Source organism: Malania oleifera, chromosome 9, assembly GCF_029873635.1.
Source record: "Malania oleifera isolate guangnan ecotype guangnan chromosome 9, ASM2987363v1, whole genome shotgun sequence".
Classification (NCBI taxonomy): Eukaryota; Viridiplantae; Streptophyta; class Magnoliopsida; order Santalales; family Ximeniaceae; genus Malania; species Malania oleifera.
Genome location: NC_080425.1, coordinates 85,894,513 through 85,918,749, shown reverse-complemented (window position 1 = coordinate 85,918,749; position 24,237 = coordinate 85,894,513). Strand labels below are relative to the sequence as shown.

Sequence of the window (24,237 nt, the reverse complement as noted above, 5' to 3'; positions counted from 1 at the left end):
ACATTTCCCTTCCCTTGCATCTAGTGTTTCAACCCCTAGCTTTGAGAGGACTACTTTTGTCAGATAAAGTGATTCTGATTTTCAGCCATGCAGCTTTGCAGAAGTTCTCAAGGTGGTTCAAATGGTCGTGGTGGAAGAGATGGACGAGGAAGAGGCACTCCTTGCAAGTGCATTCATTGTTGACGAGGAACTCATACTGTTGAGCAGTTTTGGGATCTCTACAGTAAACATCCTCATGTCGCCAATGCAGCCACCACAGATACCACACTTTCAAGTCCAAGTGGGAAGCAGTGCACTATATCTAAGTCAAAGGAAGAATAATCCAAATTCCAGCGGTATCAAACATCCCAGCAAGCTTCCCTTCCCATTGCATCCTTTGCCCAGAAAAGTAACCCTACACCTTTCCAATCACCCAATACTTCTCATCCTAGTCCTTGGGTTATAGATTCTGCTGCCAGTGATCATATATCAGGTACTCCTAATCTCTTCTCTACTCTCCTATATCCTGAAAAAACTTACATTATGTTATTTTTACTGATGGATCCACCAATGCAATTAAGGGAATAAGGACTGTAAATCCCACTTCCTATATTTCTCTTCCTTCAGTTCTGTATATTCCCAAGCTCCCTTTCAATCTTATATCAATCAGCAGAATATTGCCCCTTTTTATTTAGGGAAAGAGCATCTCTTCCATAACGGCAATAGTGTTGTCACCATTTCTCTATTTTAGAGAGCTATTGGGGAACTTGTAAACACACATTCAACAATGGGGAATACGTCCAAAAGTTCAAGAGGTGGGGATTGCAGACATTGAGTGAGAGGGGAAAAAAAGGCATTTGGAAGGTCTAGGGTTTTCTTGGGGGCATAAGAGAGGTAGGCAACTGCTCCCTTCCCAATTCCTCATTAAGCATACGGGTCAGGAGGGTTCCCTTTCTCTTCAAACCATTGTGTTTGACAGTGACAACCATGATATCCTCATTTTCCATGCTCATTATTAATTTCACGTAACTGACATCCCCATCCATCCTCTTCCCTTTCATGCATGCAATCATCGCCATCATCACAACCTAACCTCATAATCATCACCTAACTTCATCATCATCACCAAAATCACGGCCACGCACAGCAGCCACGGCTGTAGTGCACGTCTCATACAAACCGATGCATGAGCACGCACAACTCCATCACTACCCAAGACCACATCTGTTCTTCTTCTTATTTTTTTGCACAACAAGGTCATCATGGCAAGTAAGGAGAGATACAGAGGTAGAGACAGAGACAGAGACAGAGAAGCACTCGGGGCAACAGTAGTTCAGGCGAACACAGTAGCAAATGTGTGGGGGATCCACTGGTCAATTGTTCTGGGTGCTCCAGCGATGGGCAGCCATGGTAGTCAGCTTGCAAATAGCAGTTGGCTTGGCAATGCAGCAGCGAAGCAATAGTGAAACCTCCCCTTGTAGCTCTACAAGGTTTGAGACCCTAGTGTTTCATAAAGGAAAAGTAAGGAGCAGTCTTGTGACCCCAATGTTGCTACTGCTTTAGCTACCAGGGTCGAGTCACCAAGTTTAACCCGATTGGGTTGATCAAGTTTACCTGTCCCAGTTTTTTACTTTATTATTGTTTCTATTTGATTTTTTATTCATTTTAATTTTCTTCCTACTTAAAAAAAATATGCAAATGTAAGAAAATCAAGAAAAAAATTTTAGAAATAAAAAATTAAAAAATCTAGTGAAAAAAAAAATACTTTCTTTTGTGTGTAGCTTTAGGTTGTTTGATATTTATTTTTTTATTAATTATTATTTAGTGCTTAAGTTTTTAGTCAATTGAAATATCATAAAATGCCAAAAAATGGAAACTAGAAAATAATGATAAATATATCTTTACATAATCGTTACTTTTTATTATTATTGTTCTTGTTATTATTAGTAGTATACAAGGACTTAAATTTTGATTGAAACATTGAATTTCAAGTTTTAGAGAGTACCAAAAAGAAACTGACTTTCAAATTCATTTCTAACTGAAATTTGGGAATTTTGGTTAATTTTGACTAAAATTTCAAAAAAGAATCAATAGAAATTTCAATAAATTCAGCACTATTGCACAAATTTTACTGAAAATTTTGGGAAAAGCAAAGAATTTTGAAGCCCTGACTGAAGCACGCATCATCACTTCATCTTCTTCCTCTTCCTTGGAACTCCAAAGAAACCCTCGCAAGCACTACAACTCCTTGCTCACTCTATCTCTTGCACAGTAGCAACATGTGGCAAACAAGAGGAGGGGCATCGTCGAAGGCTTTCAACCTCTATCACACGCAGCCTCCAGGCTATTTGTACTCCTTGCCTCTTTGCTTTGCAACACTAGAGCGCCAAATTAAACCCCCCCCCCCCCCCCACCCCCAACTTCTCTTTTGCTCTTTTACCCCTTCCAAATTCCCAATTATCCCTTCCATTTATCCTTAACCCCCTTATATAAACAGTAACTTCTTAGTTATTAGTAATTAACTTATAAGTTTATAAAATTATCCCCTTATGTAAATTAGTAATTAGTGCACATTACCCCCTTATTATTGTCAAACCCCCTTATTATTAAAAAGCATCCTATATTACCAATAAGGATTTAAAGGCAAACAAGCTTACAAAGAACATATCATGATACAAACAACACAAGCTAATGACTACAATCAATTGGAACCATGGTATTCCTCCGCCATAAGTGAGGGGCTTTCTAATAAAATTAGGAGGTGCCGCCCTCTTTTAAAAAAAAAAAAAAAAGAGTTCCATCAAGATCTATTAATGATGAGATTCAGATCAAGCTCAACATCCACACATATCAAGTCATTTCTCATCCTCTGTAAGGGGAAATAGCACATGTTCAATTCTCAATTCAAATTAAACAACAACCATCTCTTACATACCTTTCGCACACTATTTATAATAAAACTTAAAATACAATAAATTACATCTATACCCCATAAAGACACATGAAATTACAAACAAACCCCTAAAAAATACAAATATTACAAAACAAGCCCCCAAAACATATAATACTTTTTCAAGAAAACCAAACACACATAAATTACTAATTAACTAAGTATATTTGGGTTAGCACCAACCAATCCATTGACCCTATTTTTTGAAACTGGCCTCCAGATTGGGTAAAAATGAACCATCCACTTATCCAAGTACCCGCTTCCTATCCTATATCAATTCAATCCTTCCAAAAAGAACTCGACAGAGGAAAGCACAAAGGAGTCCATCACCATGAATACAATGATCATACAATGATCTAGCTTCATAAGAAAGGAATAAGCAGCATGCATCAATTTGGTGAATGGAAGTGCTTGAGTAGGCATCAACTAATACTAGTGGAGAGGGAATAAGAATTTTCATAGGCATCGATGGATGCTAGAAAAAGGGTACAAAAAATCTTGAGAGGAAGGATATCACATTGCATTGTCCCCACATTTGAACCAATCTTGAAGGTAGCAACCATCGACCTTCAAGTTAGTATCATTTACCGAAGTAGTTTTGCATGGATTAGGATGAGGTTCAACTTCCAAATTTAACTTCTCCACAACTCTACAACTACCTCAATTAACAATCAAAGTACAAAGCTTCTAATAACAAATCCCCTAAGTTTGAACGATGCTAGTTGATCTTGAGTCTTCTTTTTCTTCAACCTTGTGGGAAAAGAGCATAGGTCAGAGCACTAAAAAAATTATTCACATTGCCATCATCATTTAAGTCACTAGGGATTTCTATTTCAACTTCAACCACTTGAAAGCCATCATCCTCATCATCTTCTCCTTCTTTTTCTATAACAGCCATGACTTGGTTAGGACATTATCGACAACCTTGACATTTGAAGCACTTGATTGATGGTTGGACCTTAGAAGTTGTTCCAAAATGTTTAGGAGTCCTCCAAGGGATATCAGTCCAAACTACTATAACTAATTGCTCAATGGACTTCTTTGCCACAACTCCATCTTACGCTTCCTAAACTGAAGGTTTAATCTAGCTCTAGGAGGATTGCAATGCATATCCTCCTCGACTATAATAAGACAACATGCACCAACCTAGGAGGCAATAGTTGGCTTCAACCCTTCTTCGGTACAAAGCTATTGAGATTTTGATTAAAATGAATGACCTAACCTGAAGATAGGTCTCTCCCTCTATTCATATTACAAATTAAATACATTCTAATGACTATAATACCCTTACTACCTCTCACTAATTAACATACTAACACCTTAATAATAATAATACTAAAAGACAAAAATAACCTCTAACACTCCCCCTCAAGATGGAGCATAAACATCTGCTCCTAGCTTGTTACAAATAAATTTAACAAGAGCACCCCTAAAGCTTTGGCAAACAAATCAAGAAGCTACGCATCAGACTTCACATATGCAGTAGTAATAAGCTTATGCACAAGTTTCTCCCAAACAAAGTGTCAATCAACTTCAATGTGCTTCATCCGCTCACAAAAGACCAAGTTGGAGGCAATATGGAAAGCAGGTTGATTATCACACATCATCTTTGTAGGCTAAGAATGCGAAAAACTCAATTCTTCCTAAATGTTCTTCAACTAGACATGTTTACAAGTATTGTGAACCATAGCTCTATATTATGATTCAACACTTGACCTGTACATCACAGTTTGTTTCTTACTCTTCCAAGAAATCAAATTATCACCAACCAAGATACAGTACCTGGTTGTGGATCTCCAAAGAAACGCTACCCAGCTTAATCGGCATTTATATATCCATGGATATAAGTGTGACCCTGATCATGATATAAAATACCTCTCCTAGGTGCACCTTTGAGATATCTCAAGATCCAAATTACTGCACTCCAATGACTTGTCCTTGGAGAATCTATAAATTGACTCACAACACTTGTTGCAAAAGATATATCCGGCTGAATGATTGTGAGATAATTCAACTTTCCAACAAGTCTCTGATATTTTCCAAGATTAGGTAGCAAACCACCCATATCCAGCACTAACTTCCTATTAGGATCCATGGATGTATCAAACAGTTTAGATACTAACAATCCAGTTTCATCCAATGTGACAAAACAATTCCCATACGAAATCTAGATACTTCTATACCCAATAAGTATTTCAACAATCCCAAATATTTGGTTTGAGACCTAATATGTAGAAGTTTGAGACTCTAAATACCTTTATCATCATTACCTGTAATAACAATATCATCCAGATAAACAACAAGAAGGACCCTACCCAATTAAGTATCACGATAAAACACGGAGTGAGCCACTACACACCGTCAAAGACCAAATTCAAGTTCTACAGCACTGAAACAACCAAACCACACTCAGGGAGACTGGTTTAAACCATATAGTGTCTTCTTGAGCTGACACACTAAGCCAAACTCCCCTTGAGCAACAAGCCCAAGTGGTTGCTCCATATAGACCTCCTCCTCAAGGTCACCGTGCAAGAAAGCATTCTTCATAGCTAATTGATGCAGAGGCTAGTGAGTCAATGACAAGTAGTACCCAAGGACATGAACAGACGTATTATCATAAGTTTGGCAACTGGAGAAAAAGTAGTAGAATAATCCAGACCATACACCTAAGTATACCCCTTAGCAACAAGACGAGCTTTTAGAAAAGCCACAAAACCATTAGGGTTGACTTTCACAATGTAAACCCAATGACAACCAACCATAGACTTGTCAGGAGAAAAATTTACCAAGTCCCAAGTGTCATTGTCATGTAAAGCATTCAGCTCTTCAACCATAGCATTCCTCCACCCCCCAGAGTGGGCTAAGGCTTCCAAAATAGATTTAAGAAGGGTAGTAGATGTTAAAGCAATAACAAAACAATAATAGGAGGGTGATAAGAAGTGATAACAAATATAATTGGAAATGAGATGTTGAGTACATGTGCGTTTACTTTCTGAATAGAAATGAGAGGACTCAAACTACAAGATGAGGAAACCAAGGCATGGTAGTAGAAGCTTGAGGGGACTCTCTTCCTTGGAGCCGTCATCGTGAATATACTTGCAAATTAGGATGGTCAAGACGATGAGACGGACTCAAACTACATGGAGACTCAGATGGCTAGTTGGGCAAGGGCAGCAATGTAGAATCTAAAAGATTAGGCAAAGGAAGAGACACGTTGAGCTCATAAGCACTCAGGGACTGGGTGTAATGAGGTGTAGACTCAAAGAAGGTAACATCGGCAGAAACAAAGAAGCGATGCGGCACAGGACTCTAACAAAGATAACCCTTTTGAGTATATGAATAGCCTAGAATAACACATTTTATAGCACGAGGACCCAACTTATCCACCTCAAGAATTAGTTGAAGAACAAAGGACACGCCCAAATATATGAGTGGGAAGAGTGAATAAAGGTGAATTGGGAAAGAAAATGGAGTAGGGAATTTTACCACTAAGAACAGATGATGGCATCCTATTAATCAGATAGCAAGCAATAAGTACAATATCACTCCACAACACTTTAGCTACATGCATTTGAAAAATTAAGGTGCAAGTGATTTCAAGGATATATCTATTTTTCCTCTCCACATATTCATTTTGTTGAGGAGTGTGGGGCATGAGATGATTGACGGACAATACCAAACTGAGTCATATAAGTAGTGAATTGTGTACTGAAGTACTCTTTAGCATTATCACTTCGAAGTATTTGAACTGGCAAACCAAATTGAGTCTTTATTTCAGAACAAAAGGCACAAAATACATGAAATAACTCGGAATGATCTTTTATTAAACATAGTCAAGTCATTTTTGAATAATCATCCACAAAGGTTACAAAGTACTAGAAACCCAAATTGGACACAACTTTACTAAGACCCCAAACATCATACTGAACTAACATAAAAGGGCTTGCAGCCCATTTATTGATTTGAGAAGCAAAAGGGACACGATAGTGCTTTCCCAACTAACAAGACTCACAATCAAGACTAGACACAGAACTCAAATCAAGAACAAGACGTTTTAACTTTCCAGAGAAGGATGACCAAGAGGACAATGAATTTGGAGAGGTGTGGCAGAAGCATTGCAAGTGGTAGAAGGAGATAGCAGCTCAAAGTGATAAAGTCCACCAACTTCATGCCCTCTGCAAATCGTCTTCCTTATCTTCAAATGCTGAATAACCACTGAATCAAGGAAGAATTTCACTAAACAATTCATGGATTTAGTAATCATGCTAACAAAATAAGATTCAATGGAAATTTGGGAATATACAAAATTGAAGGAAGAGAAATAGAAGAAGTAGGATTTATAGTCCCAATTCCCTTGACTGCAGTGGTGGATCCATCAACAAGAGTAACACAAGGAAAATTTGCAGGATATTGAAGAGTGGAGAAGAAACTACGTATACCTGTGATATGATCAGTGGCAACGGAATCTATGACCCAAGGACTAGGACGAGAAGTACTGGATGACAGGCATACTATGGAATTACCTTCTTTGGGAAAGAGTTGAAATGGGAAGAGAAGCTTATCGTGACACTTGATATTGCTAGAACTTAGAGTACTCTTTCTCTAACATAGATACAGTATGTTGCCCCCAACTCAGCCCCAAAGGTGTCGAGTCAGTGGTGGCTGCATTGGCTGCCTCCAAAGGTGTGAAGTCAAAGGTGGCTGCATTGGCAACACGTGAAGGTCTACCGTGGAGATCCCAACACTACTCAATAGTATGATTACTCCATCCACAATGATTGCACTTGTGAGGAGTGCCTTTACCTCATCCACCTCTACCACCACCACCACTCGAACCACCTTGATAATTTTTTGTAGTTGTTTAGTAGAGAGCTAGAATCACCCTATGTAGCAAAGGCTGTCCTCTCAGAGTCAAATGCAAGAGCAAGAGAATGTGTGCTAAAGGAAGCACAAAGGACACAAGAATAAACATTGGCAAATGATGGCAGCTCAACACTACTAAGTATCTGGGACAGAACTACCTTAAACCCAAGTCTTAAGCCTGCTAGTTCTTGCATCTCACGAAAATCGGCAGTTAGGTTGCACGATGTTAAGCTCCTCAAAAATACGCTTCATCTCTCCAAAATAATCTGCAATGCTCCTATCTCCTTGTTGTAACTGAAAGTACTCCAGGGATAAATCATAAATACATGTAATGTTACTGGAGTATAGAAGCTTGACATAATTCCAAATCTCCTTGCACGTATCTAGATACACATCCATGCAATCTATGGCTCCATTGAATTCCATAAGAGGAAAACAATCAAGGCATCTTCTTGAACCCACACTTTCTTTCTCTTCTCATCAGAAGGATCATAATGGAGCAAGTGGTCAGATTTTCCTAATCCAGCTAAACAAACTTGAACAGCTATAGACCACTGAACAAAATTCTTTCTGTCCAACTTTTGAGCCATTATCTGTGGCAGTGACGTAGGAAACAGATTTTTGGGATTCATAGACTCCATCCCAATACTCACAAACTTGCAGCCACACCAATGTCAAACAAGAAGAACAATCAAAACTAATTGGGACAATCACAAACTATGTAAAGCACCAACACAACCACGGATGAGGTGAACGACTCACCTACTGATATAACACTGCCACAGTCTCACAACTTGATGTACGAACACTGCCACTGCTCTAAGAAACTCAGAAAGAAGCCTCACAAGCACCGAACAGAAATTAACATATTATCACGTGTGCATGGTCAAAAAAGGTTGGACTTTTTACTCAAAAAACATGCTCAACTAGATAATATTGTCAAGAGAAGGAATCAGAACATGGCAGAGGGGAAAATTTTAAAATCAAAAAAAAGAAAAAAGGTGGTCGGAAACTGTCTCACGCACCGGTGCGTGGGGTCGGCACTACAGCCAATTGAACGACATGTGGGGGCACATGGGGCCTTCTCTAGCGATGGGATTTTGTGGGGGCACATGGGGCCTTCTCACTAATTAATATACTAACATATTTAATAATAGTAATAATACTAAAAGCCATAAATAACCTCTAACAAAAGCAATCATCATGTCCTATTTCCATGATAGAACCTACTAGGGCATTTTATCGCTGTCTTTTCTTCTTATTTCAAATTGAAAAGTTGCAAATGAATATGTTTTTAGTAATTGGAATGTATAAAATATAAATTGCTATTGCATGGCTCGCTTCATCTCATCCCATGTTTTTCTGTAGATAATAAAATAATGTATACTAGAACAAGAGAAAGAAGTTACAAAATTAAGGGGACAAAAGTCCACCCAAAAAACAATAATAAAAAACAGAAAGAGCAAAAAAAGGAAAGAAAGAAAAAATAAAGCAAAAAACTAAAAGACAATAATCAAAAAGAACAATTGAAAAAGGAAACCCCTTTTCAACCCTTCCCATTGTAATTCACCAACCGCTTTAGATTTGCTACATTTAACCCTTCTTCGCTTTGAATTTACCCCCTATAAAAAGCATCACTCATTTTCAAATCCAATTTTCCAAAATCTCTTGGGGCTTCTAAATCCTTCCTAGAAATCACCACACCACCTTTAGTGTAGGTAAAAATCGATCATTGCACAGCATTATGTTCTCCAACCCCTCATCATCAAAAAGCTCTCTATTTTTGTAGCTCATTACTTCCTACATCCTTCATCTTAGCAAGTACATCTTCCACAATACTCAAATCGCCTGCAGAATCTCCTCCTTAAATCTTTGACCTTATCTCACCGAAATACTTTCTCCTCAAAACGCTTTCCTCATTTCTGCGTCCATAAGATCAGAGCATACACCTTTGGGCCCTTAGATTTTTCAGATTTAAAACCTGAAGTATCAGATTGTTTTTCCAAACCAGCTTCTTTTTTTCCATTACTCCTGGATATACCAGCATCTAACCCATCTACAAAACCAAAATCAATAACCAATCTGACACTTCAAAAATATCATCATTTTCTTCCTGAATGGTTTTCGAAACCAAGCTGAAGTCCTCCTGATAACACACTGAATGTTTACCTGCTCTAAATTTTTCTTGTATAATTGGAGGGAGGTTAACAATTATTTGACTGCTCCCATCTCCCTTTTCTGACCCTTGTGAATTTTCGCCAAGGGAATGGACCTAATCACTAATGGGAACAAAAATGAGATGAGCCTGGTCATCCATACCCTCACAATGGGCCTCTTTAGAAGCAAGACCCAATTGAGAAAACCACTGTTGAGAAGAACCCTCTTTAGGACCCATAGAAAGGCCCAAAGAATTATTATTTAATCTTGGGGCCTGTTCTATTAAATGACCCAGTTTTAATAAGAAAGAAGAACTCCCTTTCTCACATAACTGGCTCAAGTCCAAGATGAGGACCAGCAGACCCAGCCCAGCCTTCGTACACTTATCTTCCCTGAAAACATCCCTAGCCACCTCTACAACACTAGCAGTGACCACCGAAGCCCTATACATTTTCACCTTTTGGATGTTCTCCTCTGAGCATGATGTGAAGTTATCTGTAACGGTCACTCCATAATCTTTCAATTGCATGTCGCCTCCACACCGAAAACATAAATGATCTGACTTGAAACGACTTACATCACCTTTTCCTGATTTACCTTCCAACACCACCTTACTTACTCCACAACATAGGATGTGGGGAGCTTGCTGCACCAGCTTCTTCAAGAACCAGACGAAACTGCTTCCATGTTTAATCTCACCATCTCATCCCATGTTTTAATCTCACCAAATCTCCTACTTCTAAATCTCTTATTGTTTAATCCACCAAATTTGAACAGTTCCCTTCAATTGTAACTCAACCAAGTACAACTTTCTAACTTCATTAATGTCATACCATAGGAAATAGTACTCTAAAGGATACACCCAATCATCAAATTCATCAGGAGAACCATCACTATTAAAATCTAAAACTTCTCCTTTAATTCCCTGACTCAAATGATCACTTCGGCCTTCACACAACTCAAAAGTACGAGGGACGACAGCTATACCACTTTCCTGGTGTAGGAAAATAAATGGGCCTCTTTCCCAAGGCAGCAACTTCAGTGTTTTTTTTAATAGAAAAGAAGAAATTTCATTAGTAGATTAGGGGAAAGGAGAATAAGACATCTCCCTAGAGAAATCTGGAACAAATCAGATAGAAAATACAAAAAACAAAACAAAAAATAAAAGGAAATAAACAAAAATATCACAGCATGCATAATCAAGCCAACAAATATCGCCACTCTTGTTTAATATCTAAGAAGCTCCCTCCTTTTAAGCACCCGTAACCAACACACCAAAGTGACGCACAGTAATGAATCTTCTCCCAAACCAGCAAAAAAATGAACTTCTTCCTCAAAAAGATAAGTGCATTACATTCCAACATAAAACCACAGCACCGCAAAATAAGTGCATTTCTGTGGTGCTTCCCTGTCCTTTCTCCTTCCAAAACCCGCAAATGAAACTGCCAAAAAGTCCTCCACCATTTCTGGGCAAACCCAACACTCTCCAAAAAAAAGGGCAGCCTGGTGCACAAAGCTTCCGCATATGCGGGGATTGGGGAAGGGGCGGACCACAATGGGCCTACAGTACGCAGCCTTACCTGGCGTTTTTGCAAGAGGCTATTTCCACGCCTCGAACCTGTGACCTCCAGGTCACACGGCAACAACCTTACTGTTGCTCCTAAGCTCCCCTTCAAACCCAACACTCTCCCAATAAACCAAATAACTTATTCCACAATCTCAAGGCAAAATGACAATGCTGAAAAAGATGGGATGCAACTTCAGTCATTAGCCTATCCAAAGTAATATAGTCTTCACATATATACACACATATACACATATATATATATGCTGCAACTATTTATTGCAAAGGACCCTCAACACAAGTGCCAACAGTTCCCAATTTTTCAAGAAATATCCTCAATTCACCTTTAATCTTGAGTATCATGCAGATATTAAATAATTTCACTTAGAAAACTCACTAAATGCAGCAATAAGTATAAGTCTCGATGCTGGCAGCAACAATTTCTAAATTTCCGTGTCAAATTACCAGCTTGCTTGCAAGATATCATGTTCGCAATCAAAATATCTTGGAGAAAAACCCAAACTCGTGACTAGAACTAATTTTTAGCAAGTCTAGAAGTTGCAGCAATATCTGGAAAATTTCCACATGCACGTTGCTGGTGCATGGGGCATGTGGATCGCATGCACTGCATGTAGAGACCCTCCGTTTGGAACAGAGGAAGATCAGAGGATGCTAATTGCAGTGGCAGTGATGATAGTGGTGTCAGAAATAATCTCAGGAGCATAGGGATTCTGAAAGGGCAATGACTCGGGAAACTTTCTCTAGGGCATGGGGCCACACGATTTGTCAATCGCAGGAGAAATTTTGGGTGATGTAGGAGAAGAAGTAAGACCTTGGGAAGATCCATGTTGAAGAATAATTAATAAGAATTGCTCTAAGAGATAGTTGGGCTTGGATAGTGGTTAATTGTATATTTAGTTTATGTGTATTTTAGGGATTACCGAGCAAAAAAAATGTATATGTGAGGGCTTGTTTGTAATATTTGTGCATTATAATGGTGTGTTTGTAATATAATTTAGTTTTGCAGATATACATATAATTTCATGTGAAGAGGCTTTCTTATAAATAGTGTGTGAAAACCATGCTGTAGAAAAGTTGTTGATGAATTTGAATTGAAGTGAGCATGAGTTTCCCCCTTGTATCTCCTCACTCCTCCCTTCCCCTTCCTTCCTCTCTTCAATTTCTTCTCATCTCTCACATGGCTGCAGATCCTTGATGCTGCACCTGCATCACTGGGGAGGGGTTTTTCAGGGGTTTCTATTTTGAATGGTAGTGGTAGCATTGCAAAATGACACTTGGAAAGTGGTGTTCAAAATTTGAGGGCCGCAGCTGTAGTTTCAGATTTTTTCTGGTTATTTTTCTAGCACTGTAGAATCAATGAGGGAGATGGAAAGAGAGAGAAAGAGAATCAAGAGAAAAATAAGATAGAATAAGGCAGAAGAGAAGAGCAGCTGCAACATATTAGGACAGAAATATGAGAGCGAGAGAGAGAGGGGGAGAAAGAGAGAAAGAGAAGAAGAAGAAGAAGAAGAAGAAGAAGAGGAGGAGGAGGAAGAAGAAGTTATTGACCAAAAATTAGAGACAGCAGAAGAGGAAGTAGAAAGATCAAAAATAGAACAGGAGACGGGATGAAGGAAATGTGGAAGAAGAATGAGCGAGAGGGGTGAGGATAGAAATGGAACAATGGTCTGATTATGGTTGGGTTCTAATACCAAAATGATGCAGGACAGCATCAAGGAAATAGAAGAGAAAGGGGAATAAGGAGAAGGAAGAAGAAAGAAGAAGAAAGAAGAAGAGAGAATGAAGAGGGAGATACAATCTTCTTCTTCTTCTTCTTTCTTTCTTTCTTTCTATTTCTTTTTCTTTTCTTTTCTCTCTCTTTTTTTCTTTTGCGCGTGCGCGCGTTGCCCCAGGGGGGGGTGAAGAACAAACATTCTATTCTTAAATCAAATTTAGCATTCACACACTAAGCCTAAAATACACGAAATTTCACCTATACCCCTAAATATACATGAAATTACAAACCAATCCCTAAAATACACAAATATTTGGGTTTAGGGCCCAAGAATCTATTGACCTTATTCTTTGAAATTGGCCTCCAAACTGAGTCAAAATGATCCATCCAAGCACCCACTTCCCATCCTATGTCACAAAGGCATCTCCACTTTGACTAAAACTCAGTTCTCTCCAAAATAACCAAACAACTTGTTCCAAATCCTCCAAGAGAATACCGATGCAAAAAGGGTGTATTGTCAAAAAAAAAAAAATGCACACCCAGAAGTAAAGCCTTAGAAGGTCTCTGCAGTAACAAACTGTTGTTGACTCTATTAAGAACTGCCAAGCAAACAAAAGCTTTCAAGCTATTTTGACCTTCCAACTACTACAATGAAGTGGGTAAGACATGAATACTGAAGGACAAGATTTTCTACCAAAGAAAGAGTTTCTTAAGTCCCACTAGGTGGGGTAAGCTGCATGAATCTTCTTCCGCCATTTCACATGATCTACGACAATATCCTATAATAATTGGACAGAAGTCAAACCTCACTATCTCAATCGAAGTTATTTTAGGTCTACCCTCCCCCTCTTACTACCACCAACATTAACTAGCTCACTTACATTATTTCATGGCAAATCCCCGAACCATTTTAACCACTTTTCCCTTATCTTCTATAGGTGCTATGCTTAACTTAACACAAATATATTCATCCCTTAACTTATCTTTTAGAGTTATACCACGCATCCACCATAGTATTCTCATTTCAAAAATTTCTACTTTTTTGACATATTATTTCTTAGTTGCCCAATAATCTAATCTATACAGCATAGCTGGCCTTATAATCTTCCTAGAGAACTTTCTTCATAATTTTAAGGGTACTCTATAATCACACAAAACACACGAAGCACTTCTCTAATTTACCCAACTTGTTTTTAACATTATTATTACGTATTCAATTTCTCCTTCAGCTTACATAACAGATCCAAGGTATCAAAATCTTGTGGTGCCAATAATTTCTTGACCATCAAGTTTAATTTTTTCTCCAATATTTAAAATAAAATGTCATGCATTATGTCTTACTTCTACTAATGTTAAAACCTCTACATTCTAAAACTTCTCTCTATAATTCTAACTTAGATTCTACTTAATTTTATCCATCACAATGCAGAGTTCCATCCATCACTAGACTATTAAGAAAAAATTGAGAATGTTGCCCAATCTGCACTTCTTTTGGATAATTAAAAAAAAAATATATATATATATATATATATATATATATATATATGATCTCATTAGAACATAAAGAATATATAATAAGGAAAATAAGATGTCCTATTTAAATAAAAAAAATAAAAAAAAACAAACCAAAATAACAATGCTCGCCGATCCCACTGAACATCTGGAAAACTCACTCCTTCATAAAATAACTAGAAAGCAAGGCCAAATAATGAATTAAGTATTATCTTGGGTTAGGCAACAAATCACCTATATCTGGCACTTATTTTTTGTATCTGGGCATATCAATAGGTTTGGATTCCAACACCCAGTCTCATCTAAAAGATCAAGAACACACTTTCTTTGTGACAACATTGTTCCCATACGAGATCTCAATATTTCTATACCCAAGAAAGTACTTAAACGATCCCAAATCATTGGTCTGAAATTTAGTTTGTAGGAAAAGCTTTATATCCTGGATGCCTTGATCACCATCTCCAATAATCAAAATTTATCCACATACACAAGAAGCAAAATCCTGCCAGAAGAAGTGTGATGATGATAAATGGAGTGATCTACTACACACTATTGGAGGCCCAACTCAAGTACAATAGCACTGAATCAACCAAATTATGCTCTTAGAGACTATTTTAAACCATAAAATGATTTCTTGAATTAGCACAACAAGCCTGACTCCCCTTGGGCAACAAACCCAGGTGGTTGCTCCATATAGACCTCCTCCTAGAGATCACCATGTAGAAAAGCTTTCTTCACATTTAACTAATGTAGAGGCCAATGGCAAGTAATGGCTAAGGAGATGAACAAACATACTGAAGCAAGTTTATCAACTGGAGAGAATGTGTCATAATAATCTAAACCAAGAACTATCCCATAGTGCATGCATCTTTTCAATCATTGCATTCCTCTACCCAAAATGGAATAGGTCTTCAGGAATAGATTTTTGAAGAGCAACAGTCAAAGTACTAATGAAACAGTAATATGAGGGTGACAAGAAATCATAACAAACAAAATTAGAGATTGAATGTTGGGTACAACTACATTTACCTTTTTTAACAGCAATGGGAGGATCAGCATCTTGGGAAATAGGATCATTTGATGAGGCAACTAAGGCGTAGAAGTGAACACAAAGAAGAGGCTCTCCTCCCTTGAGTCCTCGTGTGTATACCTGCAACTTGGAATGATCCAAATGACGAGAAGGACTAAAATTGGATGAAGTAGGAGGATTAGGCACAGATATAATTTTAGAATCTGGAAGGCAAGGCAAAGGAAGAGACTTATTAAGGTCAACAATACTTGGGGAATTAGAGCAGTAGTATGGTGAAGACTCAAAAAAGGTGACATCAGCAGAGACAAAAAATCCATGTAAAGTAGGGCTAACATCGATATACCTTTTGATTGTAGGAATACCTCAAAAAATACATTTAATAGAATGAGGATCCAACTTATCTATTCTCGGAGTTAACCGATGGACAAAAGACACACAACCGAACATACGAGGAGGAAAGGAGAACAAAGGAATCCTAAGAAAGATATTTAAATATGGGATGTAGCCACCAAGGATAATGAGAGCAAGTAGTGAGCACGACATTACTCCAAAAAACTTAAGGGACATTCATGTATGAATGACTTCGAGAATGTGCCTTTTTTCGGTTTTGCAACTCCATTGTTGTGGAGTGTGGACACAAGACGAATAATGAATTATACCAAACTTAATCATATAGGTATTGAATCGGGCGCTGAAGTACTCCTTAGCATTATCACTATGAAGTATCTTGACTAGCATATCAAGCCAAGTCTTTATTTTAGAACAAAAGGCACAAAAGATATTAAATAGCTCAAAATGATCTTTCATTAAACATAACCAAGTCACCTTAAAAAGGTTATCGACAATGTAACAAAGAACCAAAATCCCAATTTCAACGTGATATAACTAGGATCCAAACAATGGACAAGCATGAAAAGACTAACTGCCTATTTGTCGACCCGAGTAGCAAAGGGAACATGATGATGCTTTCCTAACTAACAAGACTCACATTCAAGAGTAGACACAAAACTCAAGATAGGAACTAGCTGTTTCAATTTGTCCAAGGACAGATGACAAAGGCAACAATGGATTTGAAGTGGTGAAGCAGCGCTATGTAGGCAATGGGAGAAAAGAGCGACTCAAAGTAGTAAAGTTCACAAGTCTCGCATCCTGTGCCAATTGTCTTCCTCGTCTTCAGATCCTGAATAACCATGGAATTAGGAAAGAAGGTTATAGAACAATTTACTGCTTTTGTAAGATTACTAACTGACATGAGATTAAAAAGGGACTTAGGAATGTGCAAAACAAAATAAAGCGAGATGGAGGGGTAGGATTTATTGATCCTATCCCCTTAATTGTACTTGTGGACCCATCAGCAAGGGTAACTTACGGTAAATTTGTAGGATACTGGTTGGCAAAAAGAAGTTGGCTACGTTAATCATATGATCATTAACAGCAGAGTCGATAATCCAAAGACTAGGGAAGATATAACAGATGACATACAAACTGTAGGATTATCAGTCTAAGCAAAAGATGCAATGTGACAAGATGCTTGTTGGGATGCTTGATATGGAGGAACCTTGATACTCTTCCTACAAGGTAGTTATAGGTTGTTCACCTGAACAAGTGCCTAACAAGGGAAACAAATTTTTGGGATTTGAGGGCGCCATCCCACACACACACAACCTCAATACTGCAGCAAATAAGAAATAAACAGTGAACAAAATGCTCTTGAGATTCCAAAAATGAACTTTTGGACCAACTAAAACAAACAAAAAAGAGTCAACCATTGATTCAACCACAAACGAGTCACCAACAACTGGATACCACAGCCTTACAAAATCAATGTATAAACGCTGCCACTGCTCCAAGAGATCAATAAACTTTACTAATACCAAAGAACAACACAACTGCCACAAGTGCATGGTTAAAAAAGGTTGGATTTTTATGGTATATGGAATTAATTAAAGCATCTACCAAAAAAAAAAAGGAAAAATGAAGAAAAAGGGGGCTGGGATTTGTTTCGCATGCCAGCGCATGGGTCCAACACTACCGTCAATTGGCCAGCACGTGGAGGCACATGAGGATGTTTCCAGAAATGGGGTTTTGCAGATCTACAAATCAGAGGGTTTTGTTGTTGGTTATTGTTGGTTTTGTGAAAAATGAAAGGGTTTTGAAGGTTCTGAGAATTGCAGCGATGGCCAGGGAATTTTCTAGTGACGACTGAATTTTATGGCAGTCCCTGGACTAGTTTCTAGGCTGTAGGAGTGTGGTTGATCCTCCTATATAGACTGATTTGCGTAGGATGGCTAGGTTTAGGGTTTGGTTTGGTGGTGGTGGTGGTGGTAGAGTTTAGGTTGGATCTTGCTCTAATACTGTTAGCCTTAGAGGCTATGTGAGCTTAATTGCATTGTTTTGATGATAACAACCCATTAGTGGTTCTAGGTTAGCTTATCTTTGCAGAATAAGCTAGGGTATGTCAAACTCAAATGCAAAGATTAAGTAAATTAGTAATAGGTTAGACATCATCAAAAAATGGGAGAATGTTAGCCTTGTTGGCTACAATATCATATTTAATGTGTTTTGATGATATTAACCTATTTGTGTGTTCCTAGTGTTTTTCCTATCTTTGCAGTTATGGTTAGTAGAGGTATAAGTGGCAAATGCTTGCAGTACCGAGTGAGAGGCAAAGATCGGACCGAGTAGGCGTCAATAAGGAAAGATCAAATGGACACATACCCGGAAGGACCCAAGCACAACCGGATGTTTTATAATTTTTGAATTATTTGTAATAAGGATTGTGTGAGTGGTAGGTTCAGTTTGCAACTCTTGCGTTTTGTTTCTGCATGATTTATGAGTAAGAGTTGAGCAATGCACATGCATACCAGAAGGTCCAGAACACGTGAGTTTATAGGATTGCACTAAAGTCATAAACACAAACTCACATTTCATGGTTTTCAAAGTTAAACTTAAAGAGTTTGTTAAATGAATCCTAAACTCAAACATTATTTTCAAAGGGACAAGTTTTTAACATCTTGGTTTTACAAACATTTTCATACTTGGTCCAAATGAGTCAAAACGAGTCTTATGTCCTAAGGGTGCAAAGAAAGTAAAGTATATTTTCAATAAAGGGCATACTAAGCATATAAGATATCGAAACGAGTTTTCAAATATGATATCTTATATTCAAAGGAAAACTCACTTGGACAAGTTTTAATCTTCATTAGACTTAATATATTTTATATACTTTTGTCCAAGAATGTTTTAAGTCATTAAAAACTTTTTGACAAGGAAAAACAAAGCAATCATCACTACCGTAGTGCAACCTTGAGTTCTGAACACCTTTCGGTATTTGGGACATAACTTTTGCTAAAAAAGTCCAAAAAGGACGATCTTGGTGTCCCTGGAAAGTTAAGACAAAATGCCACAACTTTCATGTTGATGACTTTTTCCAATTCAAGGCACTTGTTGACGAACACGGGGGATTCGTCGACGAGTGACAGTGTGTGACTAGTCGACGAGAGCGGGGGCTCGTCGACGAGTCCAACGGGCAGAACCGCTCCAACGGATGGAAAACGGCTAGTTTACCAAATAAAATAATTTTTCTTTCCCCTAACGGCTCCTTTGACTCTTGGGCTATAAATACAAGCTATTAAACTTGTATTAACATAGTTTTGAGCATTGTTGATCATATTTGTGAAAAATATCATTTTATCCAAAATCTAAGCACTTTGCACTTTGCATTTTAGTTATTCTTCACAAGTGCTCAATCCTCTCTTGCTCACTTATCTTGTAAGATTCATTCCTTGAGAGAATAGAGTGAGGATTTGGTTGTATTTCATATTGGCTAATTTAAGGAGCATTAATTTGTATTTCCAATCTCTCGTAAGGTTCTTTGTAAACCATTGTTGTAAGGTTCTTTGTGAATCGTAGCAAAGGCTCTTAGTGACCGCGGTAGGGATTTGTTCCCGAGTGTAGGGATTTGTTCTGGAGTTGTAAGGTTTCTCCGCCGGTGAAGGAGTATCCTTAGTGGATTGTGGAATTCTTGACTTGGTGCTAAGGCGTGGACGTCAGCTTGGTGCCAAACCACGTAAAAATATCGGTGTTGTTCTTTCTCTCCCTTACACTCTTTATTTTATATCTTGTGCATGATTTATATTTATATTGCGATATAATTTCTTATATCTTACCAAGAGTTTTTATTTTGTAGAAAAATACGTATTTCACGAAAAGAATCTATTCACTCCCCCTCTAGATTATATACTCCCGGGGCTGGGACAACTAACAAATACCATGTTAAATAATTGGGTAAAATAGAAGACCAAACCTCAATGATAGGTCCCTCCTTTATATGTCAAGTACAATACCAATGACCATAATACCATTACTAACTCACACTTACTAACATAACTCTAACATAAACTAATAAAGCTAATGATTAAATAACCATTAATAGTAACCATGAATTGGCACAAAAAATAATCATGAATTCATGATCAAACGTGAAGAAGCAAACTATTAAAATACCACTTCACCTAAAAGCTTAAGTTATAAGGTTGTAGGTCAACAATGTATATCAAGTTTTAACAATCCCCTGCAACTACGACCCAATAGCACATGGAAAGATAAACAATCAATAAATAACACCCATTACAATGAATATAATAATTTTTAAACACCACATAATAAATGCAGTAACAAAGCTAGAACCTAGGACCTCTTAGGAACTTGATCTAATACCAAGTTAGACAACCACTTTACCTAAAAGCTTAAACTGTTAGGTTGTTGGTCAACAATGTATATCAAGCTTTAACACTAACTATTCCACTTTCAAAAATGAGGCATGTGAACATAGAGTACATTTATTAAAAACAAACAAAACATATATTCATGGCATGACAATATCAAACTAAAAAATAGTCCAGTGCATTATTTTGTGAGTAAAAAGTAAAGGTTTACCTTTTCGTCCACTTTTGCACAAAATTCTTCCACAACACCAGCATCTTTCAACTTCTTACAAATCTGGCATCAAAAAATAAATGTGATGAATAATATGGTCAAAGAATGGAAATAGCCAACCCAAAAAAGCAGGGGAAGAACAAGAAGATGCAACTCCAAGAGTTTAAGTTATTAAAAGGGTAATTCAAGTTTACATGTCTCCAACGTCTATGCCCACGTGTTTCTCGAAAACCAAGATCTCTTTTAATATCTGAGATGACAAGAACCTTCAAAAAAATGTCAAAAAATAAAATAAGCATGATGGAATAAAATTGAACAGGAGAAAATAACCACATCTTAATCATGATGAACCTTGCCATTGGCTGCTTCGAGTTTATCACATATAGCTTTCAGTGCAGGCAGATAATCATTTATAAGCACTTCATCTTTGACACACTCTCCTGCAGCACCATCTCCAGCCATAGCACTTCTACCCACATCCTCAAGACTGTCCAAACTTTTATCCTCTTTTGTAATTTCAAGCCTCTGTTGTGAGCCCAAATGTTTCGCATAACGACATAAGTAGATCATATTTGTAGTCACAGCTGAGCTATTGTTAGACTCCCCTTCACTGCAAGCTTTTTTGGTTCTCATGACTGTTGAATGTCTAGTCACCAAACCTTGGCATTCAAGGTTCCTCACAACAAAGAACATGTTGTTTGCATTCTTGCCAAGTTCTTTAGCAAGTTGACTTTGAGTTATTCCATTGGTTCTGCAAATGCCCAGTGTGTTATCAAACATTGTATTGTCGCCATACCATATTTTTGCTGCGCCACTTAGCACAAAAAATTAGAACATTTCAAAGAAAACCATTTTAATAAATATACTCCAGCTGACAGCACACGCGTAAGAGTACTTTGCAATCTACCTACAAATGAGGAATTGCACTAATGGGAACCATACAATTCCACAATCACTGGCTTTCTGGACATCATGTTTAACTCAGAACCTAAACAATCACAGGCAGAAACCACTAAAACTGACTAAACCAAAGCAATCAAACAATTATCAGCTCCAACATTTATTTTTGAAAAAAAAAATAACACATTATTTATCCAACAGTCATTGGCTCTAGCAACAGAAACAACATCCTCAAGTCCTTAATTAGTTCAAAATTTTCAGTTCCAACATTCTTATTTTCTCAACCATCCTAATTTATCCATCCTTCTAGAGTAACTTGTAATTCTTAAGGGGCATTTAAAGAACACCTCAACACATTAATTGAAACGGCCAAACAAATGCAGAATTTAGACGAATTGCCGCGAATAACTATCTCTACTCTCTCTTCTGAAAACAATAAAAAAAAAGTCTGAACTTTTTCAAATAAATCACACGGCTCTCTCTCTCTCTCTCTCTCTCTCCCTCTCACAACACAATTGAATTCAAACTGCCAAAAGAGCTCGCATTCCAGCTTCAGCAGCACAAACCTAGCAGAGGCGAGAAGCCCGAGCGCAGAGCGCTGAGACTGACAAATGCCAGCATCAGCAGCCCGCAGATCATAAAGCCCAAGGAAGCTATCCCTAAGGTGGTCGGCGGCGACAATGCTCAACCCCAACCTCTCCGCCTCTTCGAGACGCTGAACCGCAGGGTCTCCGCCGCTATAGCAAACACCGCGAGCAGCAAACTGGAGGGCGGGGACGCGGAGGAGGCTGGACCAGAGAGCGCCTTTGACCCCGGAGCTAAAGTCAAGGCCAGCGGAGGAAACGGATGGGCGGAGCTTGGGCCAGAGTTCGGCGAGAGGGAGACCGGAAGGGCCGGAAACGCATATCTCCTCTAGCGCTGAGGATGTGATCGAGTCCATTGGGAGCGTGTGTTGTAGCAGAAAAATGAGCAGAAGAGCTCAGTCATGGAGAGAGAGAGTGTGTGTGGTGGTCCTCCTCCTCGTTCTCGTCGTTTTGGCGGGTGAAGGAGGGTGGTTCGTTGGATGGATGTTTGAGGCAGCGAAGTCGGATAACGGCTGGGATCGGGGTCTAGGGTTCAATTCTCGTTGATGACAATAATTGATAGGAGTAAGAGCATAAATATTATTCTCTCCCCACGAATGTTTTTTTCCCACATCCTTTCGGACGGACTGATATTATTATTAATGTTTATTTTTTGTTTTCACTTTAGTGAAAACAAATTAGTATGACAATACATTTATTTATAATCTTATTTTTTTCACACACGACTGATCTCAAACACGAATAAAGGAGAAGAGTTGTGTTAGGTAGCTGAAAGTGAGCGTAAAATTTGTCTAATCACTATGATATGAATTCTTAGCGAATATTTGTTGGGCGTCCCCTACGAGCGACGTATTGCACTTGTACCACTCGGGTGTAATAAAAAATTTGTGAGCGACGTAAAATTTGCCGCCTCGAAGCAACGCGTCGTGTCAGCACGCAGTACAGTGTCAAGTTTGCAAGGGTTCCTGCATCATTATTGACGTGAGTAGGTAAAGACGTTAGTTTAGGAAACTATAAGTAGATTAGCAACTTGGAATATAGGGATACTAATGGGTAAAAGTATGAAAATTGTACACACAATGATCGGAAGAAGAATTAATATAATTTGCCTTCAATAAACTAAGTGGGCGGGGGAGAAAGTAAGAGAAATTGATAAATTAAGATTTAAACTTTGATATACTAGAAGAGAAAAACATAAGAATATAGTAGGAATTATTATAGATAATAACTTAAAAGATAGTATTGTTGATGTAAATAGAGTAGTTGATAGAATTATAAAATTCAAGATGGTATTATGACAAGAGATAATAAATATTATTAGTGTAATGACCCGAATAATAATGGTATTTAAATAATAGAGAGGAAGGGAAAATGAAACAGAAACAGAATGAGGCAGCAAACTTCGTCGACGACATTGCACTTTAGGAGTAATAACCGAGGAAAACTTATCAGGTCCTTGTCGACGAACACAGGGGATTCGTCAACGAGGGTGCAAGAGGGTCTTGTCGATGAAGGCAACTTTCGTCGACGAGAAGATACCGAGAGAGGATTTTGGGGAAATTTGAAATTCGTCGACGAGGGTACAGGTTCGTCGACGAACTTTCTACAGGACTCGTTGACGAGATGATGTGTCTCGTCGACGAACCCGGCCCTATAAATAGTTGAAACTTAAATTTTTTACACATAAATTTATAGAAACTCTTCCTCTTTCCTCTCTCTACGGTCTTCCCCTCCTCTTTTATCAATTTCGACTCTGTCGCTCGCCAAATCGATTTAAGGCCACCATGACGCTCCTGGGAAAGTTCTCTCCAAATCTGCCGGAGCGGATCATCGGTGGAACTCCATTAAAATTCATCCTTAAGTTGAGGTAAGACTTTTTATTTGAGATTTAGTCTTTCCACAGTTGAAGGAAATGATGTACCCGAATAACTACTGAAGTTTAGTTATGGGAATTATCATTTAGGGTACTGCTTAAGGTTTCCTACGAGTGTAAGACCCGTATTATAGAGGGCTTTTCAGTTGTCA

The 24,237-nt window shown here is 38.1% G+C and overlaps 1 protein-coding gene across 5 annotated transcripts in view; it reads right to left on the bottom strand.

Moving 5' to 3' along the window:
- Positions 1–22,765, bottom strand: part of LOC131164495 (uncharacterized) — a 66,403-nt gene extending 43,638 nt beyond the window's left edge. For 2 of the 5 annotated variants that reach the window (XR_009139273.1, XM_058121744.1), the window contains exons 1-4: positions 22,195–22,738; positions 21,080–21,479; positions 20,923–20,994; positions 20,729–20,791 (exon numbers count right to left, since the gene is read on the bottom strand). Coding sequence is in view for 4 of the 5 variants with exons in the window: in XM_058121744.1 (XP_057977727.1) it covers positions 20,729–20,791; positions 20,923–20,994; positions 21,080–21,479; positions 22,195–22,568 (909 nt within the window). In the remaining variant the exon portion in view is untranslated. Of the gene's footprint in view, positions 1–20,728; positions 20,792–20,922; positions 20,995–21,079; positions 21,535–22,194 lie in introns of all 5 variants that reach the window. The other 3 variants (XM_058121742.1, XM_058121743.1, XM_058121745.1) reach the window with 2 other exon arrangements.
- Positions 22,766–24,237: the final 1,472 nt, after the last annotated feature.